At 40.9% G+C, this 17,854-nt stretch overlaps 1 protein-coding gene across 1 annotated transcript; it reads left to right on the forward strand.

Moving 5' to 3' along the window:
- The first annotated feature begins 204 nt into the window (after nucleotides 1-204).
- On the forward strand, nucleotides 205-15,502 carry csnk2a2b (casein kinase 2, alpha prime polypeptide b). Its single transcript, XM_042496173.2, has 12 exons — nucleotides 205-1,176; nucleotides 1,548-1,659; nucleotides 3,116-3,217; nucleotides 7,890-7,940; nucleotides 8,529-8,588; nucleotides 8,768-8,851; nucleotides 10,116-10,226; nucleotides 10,856-10,957; nucleotides 11,551-11,651; nucleotides 12,505-12,653; nucleotides 13,444-13,527; nucleotides 14,826-15,502. The coding sequence occupies exons 1-11, from the start codon at nucleotides 1,073-1,075 to the stop codon at nucleotides 13,518-13,520; spliced, it is 1,053 nt and encodes a 350-aa protein (XP_042352107.2). The 5' UTR covers nucleotides 205-1,072; the 3' UTR covers nucleotides 13,521-13,527; nucleotides 14,826-15,502.
- Nucleotides 15,503-17,854: the final 2,352 nt, after the last annotated feature.

Raw genomic sequence — 17,854 nt, forward strand, 5'->3', positions numbered from 1 at the left:
CCGAGAGTCAGTTTAATAAGCGCGTTGTGTCTGATTTTTGTGTTAAAAATGATAAAATGATATAGGAAGTAATTAAACCTAAACTTAAATAGAAAAAAAAGTTTTAAAAAACTGTCCCGTCTCTATCACAACCTCCTCTCCAGGGGGCGCTGTGTCCCGGCCGCTCAGTCCATCATCACACTCCTCATCTTCACCCCGGCAGCCCGCCGCTTTCACATCCGGGCGGCTCTCTCGCTCCTCTTCAATCGCAATCCGCTTCCCTTCCCCTGCGCTCTCGACCGGGGAGGTCTGTGGCTGCAGAAGAAAATTCCCCGAAACCCGGGCCCTCCGTCGGCGTCTGGCACCGGGCCCCCGAGTCGCTGCTCCCCCGCACAGCCGGTCGCACATGACGCGGGCTCCGCCGATGGTGGTGCACGGCGCCGAGCGCTCCCCGTCGGTGCGACATCTCCGCGCTCAAGTAGCATCGCTGGCTAACGTTAGCTAACAACATCGATCTCCGCTGCTGCTCCACCCCCCCGCCACCGATCCGTCACCTCAACAGTTGATTGATAGCTAACACCGGACCACCGAGGGCAGCCCCCCCCTCCCCGACCGTCCATCGGCCAGCGCAGGACCCGTCTCCCCCCCCTTAGCGTCTCGGATTTGGGGCCCGCATAGACCGTAGCATCGGGGTTTTAACCCGTGATATTTAGATCACCGACCCCCTTTCCTCCTCCTCTGTGGCCTTGTAGGGGTCCGTTTCCTTTCTACCTCAACACCCCGATGCCTCCCCGCCCCTGTGTGTAACCTCATCAGCCCCCTCCGAGCCCCACCGACACCGGCTCTGCTGCTTCTCACAATCCGACCAAGGAGCGCTGCTCGACGGGCACTGATTGCGGCGAACCCCGGCGGACATCTCCGGTTCTCCCCTTTCTCTCAGTCTGGCTGCAGAGGGAAGCTAGCTGGCTGGCCTGTTCCACTTCACACCCACACAGACTGCTAATCCAGTTACCAGTCCACCCCTAAAGCTCCAGTTTGACCCCCCCACCCAGCAGATCACACGCCCCGCAGCGCCCGAGCCTCGGGTCTCGCCATGCCGGGTCCGGTGGCCGGTAGCAAGTCCCGTGTGTACGCAGACGTCAACACGCTGAAGAGCCGGGAGTACTGGGACTACGAGGCCCACGTACCCAACTGGAAGTGAGGACATTTGTGTTTACTGCATGCATGTGATGCCTGAACAGTTAGCGTTTGCATGTGTGGAAGAAGAGGAGGAGGAGGAGGAGGAAGAGTGTGGCAGATGGGTGTCTATTATTAAACATTTAGCTGTGAGGGTGTGATGACAGTACTGTCTCCCAGCCCACCACCCTGCTGCTGACACATTCCTCCCTCTTACCTTTGTCCCCATGTTCACCCCGTCTGTTCACTTGAATAACCTCCGTCTCTTAACTCGCTTCATTTTCTCCAAGACTGAGCTTCATGGCAGAGACAGCATTTTGTGACTTGATTGCACGCTGATGCTGAAAATATTTTTCTCACACAAGCTCGGCTCTGTTTCTCTGTGTCTATAGCAACCAGGAGGACTACCAGCTGGTCCGTAAGCTGGGCAGAGGGAAGTACAGCGAAGTGTTCGAGGCCATCAACATCACCAACAATGAGAAGGTGGTGGTCAAGATCCTGAAGGTGAGTTGTTGGATGGCCGAGCTAAAAGCTGAGTGTCGGAGTATCGTAATTTCAGTGTAGTATGAATATGTTATGTGATATGATCAACTGATTATCGTTGGACTGATGGCTGGATGAAACAAGACATTTGAAGATGTCACGTTGGACTTCAGGAAATTGTGATCAGCATTTTAAAATATATTTTCTGACCATACATCAGTTGCAACTAACAATTAGCAAATAACCCTTTGAATCTTAAGCAAACTGGCTTGATTTCTTTCAGAAACATGAAAAGAAGGCAATGAGCAACTTAACAAGAAATGACCGAAGAATTAGCAAGAAATTGTTTTAAGAAAAAACAGAAGTAACAGTTCGATAAAATTAATCCAAAACCCCCTCATCATATTGCGATTGTGGGAAGAGTCACTGCTTTTGTGGGGATGGTAATTTTGGCATTTAATTTTCCCTGGGAAAATATATCACAATCGTAATGTGGCTTTTTCTGGGGTCTTTGCCAAACAAGAATGTTGCCTGACATATGGATTATAATTTGTAGGCCGGGGCGTGTCGCTATCACCAAAATGCTTCATTTCCGATGGAAAATTGCAGCTCGATTAGGTTTTCAGACACCTTTAACTAGTGTTTGCATCTATGAATCCTGCATAAATTGGTTTAATTTCTTGTAAATTTCCCACGATTAGCAAGAAATTAATTTAAAAAAAGCTAAGAAAAACTCAGGGGAAAAAGAAAAAACTTAATCTAGAGCAAATTATGTATTTAAACTTATTTTACATAATTAGTATAATTTTTAAAGCAGGTCATTTTAGGTAATTTACCCTTTTTAATTTTTTTTAAATATATGTATTTATCTATTTTACTCATTTTCAGTTACTGGTTCTTTCCCCTCACTTCTTTCTAATATTTTGGTCAAATCTACTATTGTTGCTCATTGCCTTCACATGTTTTTGAAAGACATCGAGCCAATTTGTTCAGGTTTCAAAAGGTTAATTAAAGACAATGAGTCCTGTTTTGCCACCGTGGGATCAGTGTTAAAATGACCTCGAACAAATGTTGGCCTCCTCTCGACTTCCTGCTGCATCAGCATTTGTTGAGCTGCTACGCCGGAGATTTTAACACTTAAATGGAAGTAAGATGGATAACGTTTGGAGCTGGTGTCACTGTGCTGCAGGTGACAGATGAGGAATATTTACCGTGTAGAGTCAGATTATCAGTCAGTCATTTGAATGTAAAAAACCTGCACCCCGCACTAAAACACTGACAGTCTGGCATGCAGCAGCAGCGACGCGGCAAGCAGGATCAGCAGGTTCGACATCCGGAGTTGGAAATAGCACACGAGCAAACCTCTCTGCTTTTACGTACTGATGTGAATTTGTTGTTCTTGTTTGGTACCCTGAGAACTCTCTTCTGATTCGCCGTCTTTGTTTGCCTTGCTCGTTTTTTTCCAATGAAATTACAGCCGGTCAAGAAGAAGAAGATCAAGCGAGAGATCAAGATCCTGGAGAACCTGCGAGGAGGGACCAACATCATCCGACTGGTGGACACCGTCAAAGACCCGGTGGTAAGCTCGATAAACACACTCTGTCCTTTTTGAAAGGTGGAATAAGTGGAGAGTGTTTGGACTGAAACACGTCAGATGTGGAGATTACTGTTGAAGTCATTCAGTACGTTTACATGCTTATTTAAAATCGAGCCATTTATTATTATTATTGTCCTCGTCCCAGTGCACGAGTATCAGGGAGAATCGATGTATTGATGGAAGTATGTTCGACTCTGCCACGCCGGGTGGCGATATTCCCCCTTTCAGCTAGTTGCTACTGAACCTTCGTCCGGTTGACCTATTACGTCACACACCAAACAAGTTGGCAAGCGGCTAACGGCTTGCATGTTGAAGCGTGAAAACATGGCTCATTTTGATTTTAGCTGGACATTTTGTACGCACTTTTTGCTTTATTTTTTGTATTTGTGGTGTTCAGTAAAAGCAGGGTGTGAGGACTACGGAGCAAGCGCAGAACGCCTGGGCCGCTTGAGATCCGGTTGCGGCGTAAATAGGGCTGGAGAATATAAATATATTATATCGTATCAAGATATGAAACTGTGTATCGTCTTAGATATTTGATATTGTTATATCATGATGCAGAATTAATGGTGTTTTTCCTGAATTTAAAGGTTGCATTACAGTGAAATGAGGTACTTTTCTCAACTTATCAGACAGTTCTAGTTTTAATACTTTCTCCTTTACCCACCGCAGTAACTGTGTCTACATTACTCATGATTATTGATCAAAAATGGAATTTAGTTGATATTTTTTCCTGCAAGTTCCTCCAATATCTTCACATCAAAGAGGAGCTTTGTTAAAAAATAATTAGGATGTTCGATTCTGTCTCCCAGTTAAAGCGTTAATGAAGTGCTTTTAAGGAGATTTAAAAATATCGAGATAAATATTGTGTATCAAGATATAACCGAAAAAAGGTGATATGATTTTCAGCCCACATGGCTCAGCCCTCTGCGTATACATGAAAGAGTAAATCGATCTCTGACCGCATTATCAAAGTGTGTTAGCTCAACTTCAAGAAATTCGATTTAGTACCATTTCAGTCTGACCACGTTTTTTAAAAGTCCAGTTTTAGTTGAACTAACACAATAATTCAGCTTGTGCTAACATCATGGAAACGTACTGACACACGAGATTGGGAGGCTGTGATGAGATGTGAGTTGCCTTTTTTTAATTTGTTGCCCTGATTTCACAGAAAGATGGACAAAACTTTCCCATCGCTGTGTTTACTTTAATAACTTCTATATGGACAGTTAGGGATGCTCTGATATGACCTTTTTCTCCCAGTATTTTTTTAAAAAGTATTTGAATTCTGCATTGTTTACATCCATGTCAGCCTGCAGTGTTGCTAAGTTTATTTATGCCTGACCACCGCTGACTGTGGAAAAGCATAAACTGCGCTCTTGTGCTTCACTCAGAATATTGCTCAGTGTTACTCAAAGCATGAAACAACAACATGAATCCATTAACACACCTTAAACTTAATCACGACAACCTCGACGGCTCCATCTGTTTTCATGTCTCTCTTCAGTGACGCACACTGCAGGTTTTGAGGGGACATTCAAGTCCTGAAATAATGTATACTGATTGTGAACAGATTATGTGAACTGCATATACTCTTAATCCTCACTCGGAGGACAAAAACGACTGTGCATCGTTCCTGTGGGGCAGCACTTAACCCCTCCTCTTGCCTGACAAGGAGTCGATGCACAAACCTGCTATTTTTAAATATCCCAACGAGAGAGACTTTCACTCCAGCCTGCTCTTTTTGGTTCTGAAAAAATCTCCGTGCAACCTCTTTCTGCGTGCAGACCAAACTCTTCACCAGCGGTGAAAAAGAAAATGCAGCGAGTGACATCGGCCTCGCCCACACGTAGAGTTCTGTCTGTGGTGGAAACGCTGAACCGGTCTAGAGTCTAGGCACATGTTCATAGGTGCTACTTTTGGTTTCAAAGGTACTATACCGAAAGCTTTTGATGGAGACGCAGCTTCAGTATCGCAGTAACACTCAGGTGAAGCTGAAGCTACGAGTTACTATTTATATAGTGGCATTATGTCACTGCACATAGAAGAAATCAGGCAGAACAGAAAACATTGGCTTGATTGTATAACAATATAGACAAAGAAACAGTTTAGTTTTAATCTGTCATGTGTGGTCGATACCCGGTCCACTTAATGATATCAGCTCCAGTGCTATAATGCATCGTGTCTGTGCATCCCGAATATTCAGTGTCTAATTTTGCATAAAGATGGGGGTTTTTTGCAATGTACTTTTCTCCTTAAATTGACATAAAACTCTGTTAGTTTGCTCCAGCAACACATTTTAGAGTTCATATGAGAAATATGAATTTTCTCTTGTCAATCCTAAAAAAAGGCTCCTCTTGCAGCAACAGCTACCTTACATCTGTGTCAGATACGGATATTTAAAGCACAAGTAAGCAACTGCCAACATGTACAGCAATGATGGGTTTAAAAAAATCATGGATTTTTGGAGTGATTACGGGTGTTGCGAGTGATATAATCATTTTTGGGAGGCACTGATTGTTGATTATGAACTGGGTGTGATTATTACTTTCATCATGAGGTCTAAACCTGCTGCTGCCGCCATGTAAAGATAGAAACATTGTAATTCCAGTTTCACTTGTGGTTATTGTAGTTTTCGGGGTTAGGGTTTACAGAGGTGTAATCCAAATGATTAAAGTCAGGAATTTGTTAAATTATCTATAGAATTTGAGAATTAGAGGGTTTTTTTTTTAAAAAAGGACCACTTTCCTATGTTTTTAACACTTGAGGCTGCACTACAAACCTGACTGAATACCTTAGAAACCAGGAAGGAAGGATATTTTTAGGCCAGGTCTTTGAGTGCAGTGTTGGGGGGCCATGCAGGGTATTTTTGTTTGGGATCAGGTTTCCTTTAGAAAAGTATTTTTATATTCATATTTAGGATTTTTTTTTCCTTGAAATCCAACGATTGGCTTTCAGGTGTTATGTTGATGATTTCACTTTATGTAAAGTTTGGGTCCACTTCACTTCCAGCAAGTTAAAGGTATACCATGCAGGAAATGTTAGTTACTGTTAACCAGCTTAACTGAAAGTCAACCTCAGACTGGCATCTCGCATCACTATATTTATAGTTTTTTGGTGCTTTGGCCACAATTATGGTGTTTTCTAGTGTGTCATAAGTGATGACTGAGAGGGATTCAGTTTGTATGAGTCTATACAGTGGATCTCATTCATCAAATGTGAGTCATTCTGTGAGTAGATGTGCACACAAAACACTAAAAACCTACATCGGACTCATGAACGCAGCGGGAAACTCCGACCTGTTCGTGTGCACATGTGCATGTTCATGAATGCCAATCAGTCATAAACTGACAGCTCGCTCCCGCCAGTTAGCACTTCCAAACATCTCGCCCTCGAGCAGCCAGTGAGCTCCATATAAGGAGGTGATCATTACGATCGATAGGTGCACGCTGCCGACCTGCGAACGTGCTGCAAATAAGGATAGAGAGAGAATTTTCCGACGCTGAGATTTAAGTTATTTTGGGTGAAGTGCAGCTGAGAAGAATCAATATTTTTAAATATTTTTAAATATCAAATATTTCATGACATAACATATATAAAATGTAATATTATATAGGTCTAAATTTTACAGTAGAAATTCTGTTTTTAATTAGGACTTTTCCCAAAACTGCTGCCATGGGTCAGGCTTGGACAGAAACTGCGGGGTCATTAAGGGTCGCGCCTGATCTTAACAGCAAACCCAGAAACACGTGTGTTAAATCGAATTAAGTAACCCACTTTTTAAGAAACCTAGTTTTATAATCGTATATATATATATATATATATATATATATTTTTATTCTAGTTATTTTACCTTTTTAATTTATGTTTTATTTACTTTTATTTTTGGTTATATGTATAGTTTTTTCTAATTTCTTTTAGTGATTGTAGCTTTTCGATTATGTTTTATTTATTTTATTTAATTTTATTTTGGTTTTATTGCTTCTGTTGTTTTTGGTCTATTTCTTTGAATTATTTAATATTGACATTTTACATCTTGTATTGCATTATTTGTTTTTATTCCTATTATTTATTGTCATTTTATATTATAATTTTTATATTAATTTTGTTTTAATTTTATCTTAACTTTCCGTTGTTGTATCGCCATCTATGTATCCCATTTCTACTTTGCTTTTTTTGTCAAAACACTTTGTAAACTCTGTTTTTAAAGGTGCCGTATAAATAAAGTTGTTATTATTATTATTATTATTATTATTATTATTATTATTATTATTATTATTAGGCAATATTTATTTGCGTTCCTTATTTATGCAATCACTGCAAGCAGTCGGACGCAGGTGTAGATTTTTGTTTGCTGCCTTCAAAAGATCGGAGCCACTAACATCTTGATAAAAACGCGCGTACATTTCCTTCTGCCGGCAGTTTACACACACATTGGTTTTGCTCACGTTTCATGAATGAGACCCGCTGTGTTTAAGAAAATCCTGCATTGTTTACCTTTAAGACCTCACGGTGGGTTTGTCAAATCTGTGGTTAATCAGGTGACTGAATCAGTAAAGAGCGTCACGCTGCTCTGTTTGCGTTCTTGTTTTTGTCTGATCTGGTCTCTCTGACGCTCCCCTCCTCTCTCTGTCTCTCTGTGGTGGCTGTACAGTCCAGAACTCCGGCGCTCGTCTTTGAATGCATCAATAACACAGACTTCAAGGTACAATGATCACCTTTCCTCTGCATGCTGCTGTTCGGTCTGTGGGGTCAGTGTTTTCAGTAGGGATGGGTATCGTTCAGGTGTAACAGTTATTTTATTATTTAATATTATTTAAAACACGTCTGTTAATGATGTGCTGCTTTACTACCAGAAGCCAAACTTAAAAAGTATTACAAATGACCAAAGAACTACAGTACTCGGGCTTCTCAGAAACAGATAATAAATAAATAAAAACATTTATGAAGTAAAACTCGCCATGACTGGACAACAAAGACACAAGTAAACACACAGTTACACAACATCAAAGCTTCGTCTTTGTCAGGGGCGAGTTAGAGGTTTTAAAATGTCAACTGTGTGAGAATAATTAAGACAGCAGCACAGTTTCTTTAGGAGCGTATCAGTATTTCAGTACTGACCAGTCAAGACCTGGTACCGATTTAGTGCTGCTTCTCGATACCCATCCCTAGTTTTCTGCCGTCCCTGAACCATCACGTCCCATGTAGTAGTGTCTTCGTCACTTTGGGGCACATAGGTCAGAGAACATCGGCTTTTTCCTTCAATCCTGATGGAAATGTGTCCTCCCTGCAGGAGCTGTACCAGAAGTTGACAGATTATGATATTCGTTTCTATATGTATGAACTACTGAAGGTGAGACTTTGGATTTTTACCTTTTTAAAATGTTTAATTTCATAATAAGACATTTTTCCATTTAGTCTCTACTTTTGGCAAGACTGTACACATGTTGATGAATCTGCTCTTATATGACATATGAGTGTGTGTGTGTGTGTGTGTGTGTGTGTGTGTGTGTGTGTGTGTGCGTTTGCCAGGCTCTGGACTACTGTCACAGTATGGGAATCATGCACCGTGACGTCAAACCCCACAATGTGATGATCGACCACCAGTTGAGAAAGGTAGGTGGTGCTTTATATAGCCCGATCCTTTCTATTTTCCTTCACACACCCACACACACACTCTGAATATTATCTCTCACCTCATTATTTCAGCCCGTCTCTCACTCCACGTCTCTGTCTCTGTCCCCCTCACTTTTATTCTCTCTATGTTCAAGTTTTGTGCAGTCATGAAAAAACAGGAAAGTCATGGAATTTGCAAATAGAAATTTCCAGGCCTGGAAAAGTTTTGGGGAAAACTAAATATACCCTGAATGTTTTAGAAAAACCGCAGAGTATAGTTTCACAGAACTGTATAATAACACATGATGTGTTCAAGGACCTTCAAAAATGTGAAAATCCAATGAAAATTTCTGTTTTTACACTTCCTGGCTGTTGTAAATGGTGTAATTTTTATAGAAAATCTGCTTTCCAAACCTGCAGGCCTGCAGAAAAAAAATTTTCCTTTGAAAAAACTGCAGGTTTTTAAAATTAGCAGTAAAATAAATACAAAATAGAACCAAACAGAATCAGTCCTCGGTGCTTAAAAATGATCGACATCCCTGTTTGTCATCCCAGCAATTATTAAACAGCCCCTAAATATTCAGATTCAGGTTTAACCCTGTCCTCAAATCATTATTTTTTTTAAATGATTTGTAATATATATATATATATATATAATATATATATATATATATATATATATATATATATATAATATATAATATATTTTACTTTTCTTTTTTGGGGTATTTTCAGGAAATTTTCTTGTACCTTTTTTTTTTTTTTTTAACTTATTTCTTGCTATTTTGCAAGGGTTTCTAATGGTTAAGGGAGGAGAGAAGTAATTTCCAATACTCAAAAATGACACCCTTCTAAAAAAACAGATCAAATTGAAGGTAAAAAGGTCACATTTATATTTCTGTGTAAGTAAAGGTGTGGTTTGCAGATTGCGGTGGTACTGTTTTCCTAATGTACGCTGATTTTTGAAAGCCTTGCACCGATGTGATGAGCGTATAATTACTCTCTCTCAGCTGTGGCTTCGTTTTTAACAGCACCAAAGAAAGCTGCATCGGCCAATAAAGGGTGTCACACTTCTGACCTCCAGCAGGAGGCAGCAGGCTAAAACATGTGAATTTACACCACAGAGCACTAACCAGTCACACACACCTGTAACAGAGTGTGTCACTAACCGGTTACACCTGTTAAGTTTCACTTTTCAAATGTTCTTTTTCAATAATGATAACGGAAGTGAAGCTTGTTGAGGATAATTTGTGTGTTTCCATAGCTACGCCTTATAGACTGGGGTTTGGCGGAGTTCTACCACCCATCCCAGGAGTACAACGTCAGAGTGGCCTCACGATACTTCAAAGGCCCCGAACTTCTGGTGGACTACCAGGTATCTCACACACACACACACACACACACATGCACCCTTAAAGCTGGACACACACCGTTCGATCTGAGCCCGTTTAGAAATGCCATTTTTCAATTCCAGCTCAAACTGTCCAAGAAAATCACCTTTGATGTAAAGCTAAAGCTTATTATTGAGCTCCTCACACTGTGCCGTCCGATCCTCGAGACTCTCGGACCCGAGTGCTTGTTCTGTACATGTTGCAGGGTTTGTACAGTCATGAAAAAGCTGGAAAAGTCATTGAAGTTCACAAACCTGCAACACGTGTGTTCAAGGACCATCGAAAATGTGAAAATCCAATGATAATGACTGTTTTTACAGTTTCAAGCCTGTGATAAATGGTGTCATTTTTTGTGATTTTGAAAGAAAACATATCTTCCAAACCTACGGACTTCTTTTTTTTAAGAAAACACATTTTTCCTTAAAAAAATCAGCAGTAAAATAAATACAAGATACAAAATACAAACATTTAAAGTTGTATGCCCACAAAACACGCACATTTTCAACACGTTGCCAGTCACACAATTTTGCGAAACCGTTGTCAGCACACGTCGATAATTCTGATGTCTGTGTTCTCATCATCGGCAGTGCTGTTTGATGATTTTGTGTTTCAGATGTATGATTACAGTCTAGACATGTGGAGCCTGGGCTGTATGCTGGCCAGTATGATTTTTCAGAAAGAGCCCTTCTTCCATGGACAAGACAACTACGACCAGGTGCGTCTGACACACGCGGTGCTCCTACGCACCAACGACAGCAGCACGTTCACGCTGAAGGAGACTGACGAGTAAAGATGATTGATTACTGATTTTTATGCACAAGTTCTGAAAAACAAAAGAAAAACATTAAACTGCTGCACATCAGCACACACTGGGATGTTTTGGGGGTATCCTGTGTCTCTGTGAAGACAGGATGTCCTAATATGTAATGGAGACAACTTGTGTTTGTATCTTCGAACTTTATCGGATGTTGTCTTGGCGCCTCGCTCTCAAAGAGCACCTGTACTAACAGCAAGAGGGCGCTGTCCTTCAGCACGACAGAATTAAAAAGTTTTGAGTTTCACAGTCAGCGGTGTGAAAAATTGAGGCAAAACACATGCAGGTTGATCACAGAGAGGGAAGAGGCGGAGTCAAACCCACAACATATAGTTACATTTAGAGGCTGTGAATAAAAGTATCATATTTTGACAAAGATTTCTTTATTTTTCAAACTGGTACACTGAAAAAACAAAACAAAATCTAAAAAGCTGCAGTTCTTTGGCTGAACACTTTAAATCTGGAGTTTAACCCCTGCGTGTTGTGTTTTGTAGTTGGTGCGAATTGCCAAGGTCCTGGGGACAGACGAGCTGTTCGGCTACCTGCGTAAATACCACATTGAACTGGACCCGCGCTTCAAAGACCTGCTGGGACAGTAAGTTCCCTCGACTTTGCCTCTGGGATTCCCGTCACACTCCGCTCGCTGCGACGCACAGAAGCTGCTCTGCAGCTGGATGTTGTGTCGAAGTCAAACCAGAATAAAGGCTAAAAATATTCTCAAGGGCAGCAGAGTGACGTGGTGCGAATATCAGAAGAACATCTGCCTCGCTGAAGTCCTCCAGGATCATACTGAGAGCGCTACTTCGATACTTGTAAAACTTCTTGGTGCTTCATATGCCTTCTTCTGACTCACATTCAGCCCCTGTGGTAGCGGTCAGAAAATCTCTTAACACTCCCACCGATAAAACAAAAACTAATAAACAGGTTTCTCACGGGTCCTTGAAATCCTTGAAAGTTTGAACTCGTTGGGAGAAGATCACAGTCTTGAAAGTGTTTGAAAATAGACAAGCCTCTCTTTTTTTGATTGTCTTTGAGTTTCTTAAAGTACAAAGCTGCTTCAGTCACAAAAAGTGATATTTAGAAATGTGTCCTCGCAGTCAGTGCGTACACGATGTTCCTGATGTGCACAAAACAAAACACTGCTCTCAAGCACCACTGGTCATCCAAAACTTCACAGGGTGCCTTTAAGTTCTGTGCCATGCTGCTTTATCGCTCACTGCTGTTGGGATTAAAACATACCCTCAAGTTTTTTTCCGAGGGACGTAGAAGGAACGACCTCGGAGGCTGTTTTGAGTGCATTTGCAGGTTTTTATATCTCTGTCTGTGGAAAATTCGTCATTCTTATAACACTGCACATGGGCAATATGCAGCCAGAGTACATCAGTGATGTCCCTGTCAGTCGAAGTTGCACTTTGAGTTGAGTTTGTGGTTGTTGTGTGTTTCTGCAGGCAGAGCAGGAAGCGCTGGGAACAGTTTGTGCAGACGGAGAACCAGCACTTGGTGAGTCCTGAGGCTCTGGACCTGCTGGACAAACTGCTACGCTACGACCACCAACAGAGACTGACCGCCACAGAGGCCATGGAGCACCCCTACTTCTGTAAGCAAGACACACTCTGACACACACAGCTCACCAGTGCTGCAGGCAGGTTTTCATTACAGATTTGTGCAAAACTTAAGCAAAAAACATGCTACAGCAACACGAGTGGAGGACAAATAGCAGCACGTGCAGGTCCAGGTGGAGAAAATTACCCGGTCATTTATATATATGTACTGCTTATAGATTGAAGACAATGGTTTTTGTATTTGACATCTGTTTAGATGTGTAATTTTGACCGATTTTAGTTACTGTTGTCGTTTACAAACTAAAGAACTGAGAGAACATTTTTGTTCACTTTTTACTGAATATTTCAAGGTTAACTTAATTTATGTTGACATACAACTGTAACACTTATTTTTTTTCCAATTATATGTTCTTGAACTTAATGATAAAGTATTCTCAGTATTTTCATTGTATCATCAAGAATATAGTTATATTGTGATATTATTTTTCGACCAAAGCACCCACCCCTCTTCTTCGGGCGAACAATACCTGCATTTAATCATTTTAGTATCCAGATCTAGAACAAAAAAAGACTGTTTGGTTTTGCTCACAGCTGATCTCAGTAAGTTCTTTAATAAAATGCAACGTGTGATTGGACTACGTCAACAGTCTGTGGTGTATTTCACAGAGTTAATAACTTATTTAAGTTTACATTGTAATATTACTTCATTGTAACTGTCCTATGTCCTAATCAGTGCTTTCCCAGGTTATAAAATAGTCCTAAACTCCCAGTTGCATCAGTTGAAGTTTATAATGAATTCTTAAACGTCTCTGTCTCCTCCTGCAGATCCAGTAATAAAGGAGCAGTCTCTGTCAAACTCTGACAACAACATGGTATCCAGTGGCAACACTACAGCGCGATGAAACACAGGTAACAGACTGAAAATGGATTACTATGTTTTTTTATATTTTAATTTCTTTTCAAATTTAAAAGCTCTATACAGTTTACATGATTAAAGCCGCTACAAATTAACAGTATGCAGGTTTAGATCTCTGGCTGGGCAGTGTATCGGATTTTGTCTGTTGTGATATGAGACTAGATTTCATCTTTTAGATAGATTTTGTATATCATTTTGTAAGTGTCGTCTTTTCCTGGTTTTAAAGGCTGCATTACAGTAAAGTGAACTTACCTGCTTTTCTGTTATTTACTTTACCCGTGTATATCAAAATTACTGTTGATCATTAATCAAAAATGTCAGTGTAAATATGTGTGTTAAATGCAACATAAAGTACTGATCAAAGTAAAGATGGGTGAGAAATTAAGTCCCTTCAGTTATAGTTAAAGCATTTTATTGAGAATGGGGTTAATTTGCACAAATTGTTGGCAAATATACACAAAAAAAGGAAATTATAGATAAATATGTAAATGCTGCATGAATAAAATAGGTGCAGTTCCATAACTAGTACAGAAACTTCTCTTCTCCAGTTTTTTTTTAATTAAAAAAAGAAAGAAAAAAGGGAAACAAACAAAGAAAGTGACAAAAAACAAAACACACAACCCACCCCAGACTAAATCAAAGGACCGCACATTCAGTTGATAGAAAAAACATGGCATTACATTGTTATTTTCTTCAAATATTGAATAAACGTCGCCCTTCAGTTGTTGACACAAGGCATTTGATTGTGAAACATTTGCAGGACCGTGTTGTTGACCATGCAGTGGCTTGTACAGCTTCACAAATGACTGGAGTTCTTTTAATTATGCTAATACAGTAGTTAAAGCAGCAGGCAGCTCTGCAGCAGTGCAGCAGGCAGCTCTGCAGCAGTGCAGCAGGCAGCTCTGCAGCAGTGCAGCAGGCAGCTCTGCAGCAGTGCAGCAGGCAGCTCTGCAGCAGTGCAGCAGGCAGCTCTGCAGCAGTGCAGCAGGCAGCTCTGCAGCAGTGCAGCAGGCAGCTCTGCAGCAGTGCAGCAGGCAGCTCTGCAGCAGTGCAGCAGGCAGCTCTGCAGCAGTTCAGCGAGGTAGCCGTCACACGCTGCTCATGCATGCAGTTTGTCCTGGACGTTACTTTTACTGAGTTCACAGTGTAGAGGACTGAGAAAATCAGACACCTTCTGAGTCAGTGAATGAATTAAGTCTAGAAATGATGTCAGGAAAGTCTGTTAAATGTCCTGATTTCTGTGATGTTGTCTGTTTTCTCACCGTCTTTCATGTTCTGTTTCTCTCTCCAGAAGTGGAAGAAGAAGGATGTTCGTTACCTCAGCTTTGTACCCGGTTGTGACAGTAACTTTGACAAGTGTACAGTGACAATGGATCAAAGTAACTCTGACCAGTTACACACTCACAGATATGTGCATACGGATACACACATCTATACACGCACACACACATCGATGCAAGCACACCTCTCTACAAACACACACGCAGACATGTATACACACACCCTCCTCCTCTGTATCAGTCTGCGATTGGCTTGTCCTGGTTCCCTGTCCAGCAGCCTGACCAATGAGCTTGAAGCTGCTCCCCCCCATCGCCCCCCTAAAATCGTCTCTATCCCCCCAGCTCAGTCTCATGTAGGTCAACAAGGACAAACTACTTTTAAAGACAATTCAGTCCCTCCTCCTCTCTGTCGTCCCTCCTTTATATCATCCCCCTCTTTGTTTGCATCAGCATGGAGAATGAACAGGAGCGTGAGCCTGTACAAGTCCCGCCCCCTTCCTCCCCTCCCGACCTGTTCATCCATCCGTCTGTCTGTCCCCCTCTCCTCCTCCCTCCCCATCCTGTCCCCCAACAGACAGACAGACGTCTTAGCACTACTCCAGTTCTGAAAGTGGCATGGTGGACTCTCTCTAGATAGAATGATGATGATAATAATATTAATGAAAATAAATGATTTTTATTTAGATGACGTCTGATTGTGTCGAGAGTGGATTTGTTGCTCGGTACTTTTTGTTGGCGTCTTTTTAAGTTGATGAGGCGATCTTGAAGGTAACAAAAATGTTTACCATGATGAGGAGTACTGCACAACCTGTGAAAAAAGATGTACAACATCCAGATGAGCTTTCAACAAAAACTGTTAATAAGTTGCATTATGAGAAAGAGTGTTTTTCGGTCTATACTTGCAAATATAAAATCCACCTAATGGAAACACCTCAATTTCAAACAAACTCCCATTTATAGTAAAAAAAAAAAAGTTATTACACTCGTATGAGGTGATATTTCAGGCCATTCAAAAAAGCCATATTTACAAAACTGCAATGGAAAAACTTTTCTCATTTTTAGAGGTCACATGATTCTGTAGTTATGCACTTGTCAGTAGGAACTGGCTCCCTCCGGCATGATGCACCAGGTGCTGCAGGAGCTTTTATTGCATCACATAACTCTTCAAAAGTTGAGCGGATCATCCAGAAATTTTAAATCCACAATTCCTCTGTGAAATCGTGGACTATCACCTTCCAGAAATCCCTCATACGCTGCCGCTCCCAGGTATGAGGGGCTCGCCTTTCTGTTATCGCTCACGAAACTTGCCTATGTAGCCTTTGATTGGAAATAATGACGGCTGGAAACATCCGTCGCCATGCGTCTTGGAATGTTATCGTGAGAGGAGAAGTCGTGTAACATCGCTCAGCAGTCATCTCTCAATTGTGTTTTATCAAAATTTCAAAAATCAGTTTTGCACAAGCTGTCTGCTGCTTCAGTTGTGACAACTCCCGTTTTGCAAAAAAGCAAAGCAAACATTTGCCAGATTTGTCTCTCCTGACTGTTTCTCGAGTGGGGCTTCAAGTTTTATATCATGCAAATATTTTATTTTTCAATTTTTATTTTTTGCTCAACTTTAAATATTTTCACTTAACACATTTGTTTGCACCTCAGTCTGTGCTAATGTGACAGTATATCCACTGTCAAGGTGGAAATTATAAATAACTTGGCCCGTTGTTTTGTTCAGTTCCAGGTTTTGTAGGTTTCCTATAAGCTGAGCGATCTCACCATAGTTTGACTTTTAGCTCTGATTGTGTTCCTCATCAGTTCAGTAGAACTTTCATACTGTTTCTTCTTAGGTTGTTACATGTTATTCAGTACAAAAGTAGCCTATAAGGCGCCTTGCATTAAGTTGATGAATCTGCAGCTGCTTATTTGCCACATATTATCATTTTATGATTATGTCTTATGTTGTCTTTTAATAGGATTTCAATATTCATTTTCAGTCTAAACACACCTTAATAAGAACCAAAACCGTCACAAAGTTATCAAAGGTGTTTCTATTATTTTGTCCACCCCATTTCTTGCAGGACTTGACTGTTTTAGTTTTAGCTAAGTATAAGAGACAAACCTGAATCTGAGTGTTCCTAGTAAGGAGAGGTAAAGCCCAAGAAAAAAAGCTGTTAAAAACGTGATAAAAACAGATAGTTTAAACCAGCATAGACTGTTGTAATGTTTTGTTTTACATGCTGGATTATTTTTAGTTTGCGTTGCCATCCTCTTTGAGCATCACTCCCACACAGAGAGACGTGTAATCAGTAAAACCTTCCACCGTCTCTATTTTTAACCCGACCTGTAACCTGTACCCTGATTCATACGTCCTGCAGCCCACACTGAAAACTAAACCATTCGGCTAAAATGTTTCAAATGACGTGAGCTGATGTTTTACCGTGAGACGAGTACACCTGCACTCGGTGTTATGACAGAACCGACACTGAGCGTCTTTAGGGAGAGAGACGGACAGCACTCAGCTGATGAACTAAGAGTGCTGGTGGGTCTGAGTGTGAAAGATGAGCGTGAGTTGCGTAAAGCTCTTACAGCTAATTCGCTTTTTTTTTTTTAGCCTACTTGCACAAACTCAAAATAGGTACAAAACCAAGAAGCATCAAAAAGCTGCCGAACAGAGAGCCAGACATTTCCCTCAGGAGTCGGTGGAAATTAAAAAAACAGAGCTAAACGACAGTGAATATTGGACTTATATTCATCAGGTGGACACAGACATGACTACAAATTAATGCTAATGTTGCGCTATAACTGTTGAATGTGTAAACAGGCTGTTTGCTCACAAATACTCCAAATCAGCTTTAAAAGGTGAAAATAAAGTGCATTCAGACCCATTTACAGCCTAACGTTAACGTTAAATTCACTATTTTTTCCCTCATAAATCTACACTCAATACTTTATAATGACAAAAGAAAACTATATCTAAGGCTATCCCCAATTCCAGTATTGGGACACCGAAGCCATATTGATATCTGCAATTAACCTTTCGATACCTGGA

Source organism: Plectropomus leopardus, chromosome 7, assembly GCF_026936395.1.
Source record: "Plectropomus leopardus strain MGB_pleo_1.0 chromosome 7, ASM2693639v1, whole genome shotgun sequence".
Lineage (NCBI taxonomy): Eukaryota > Metazoa > Chordata > Actinopteri > Perciformes > Serranidae > Plectropomus > Plectropomus leopardus.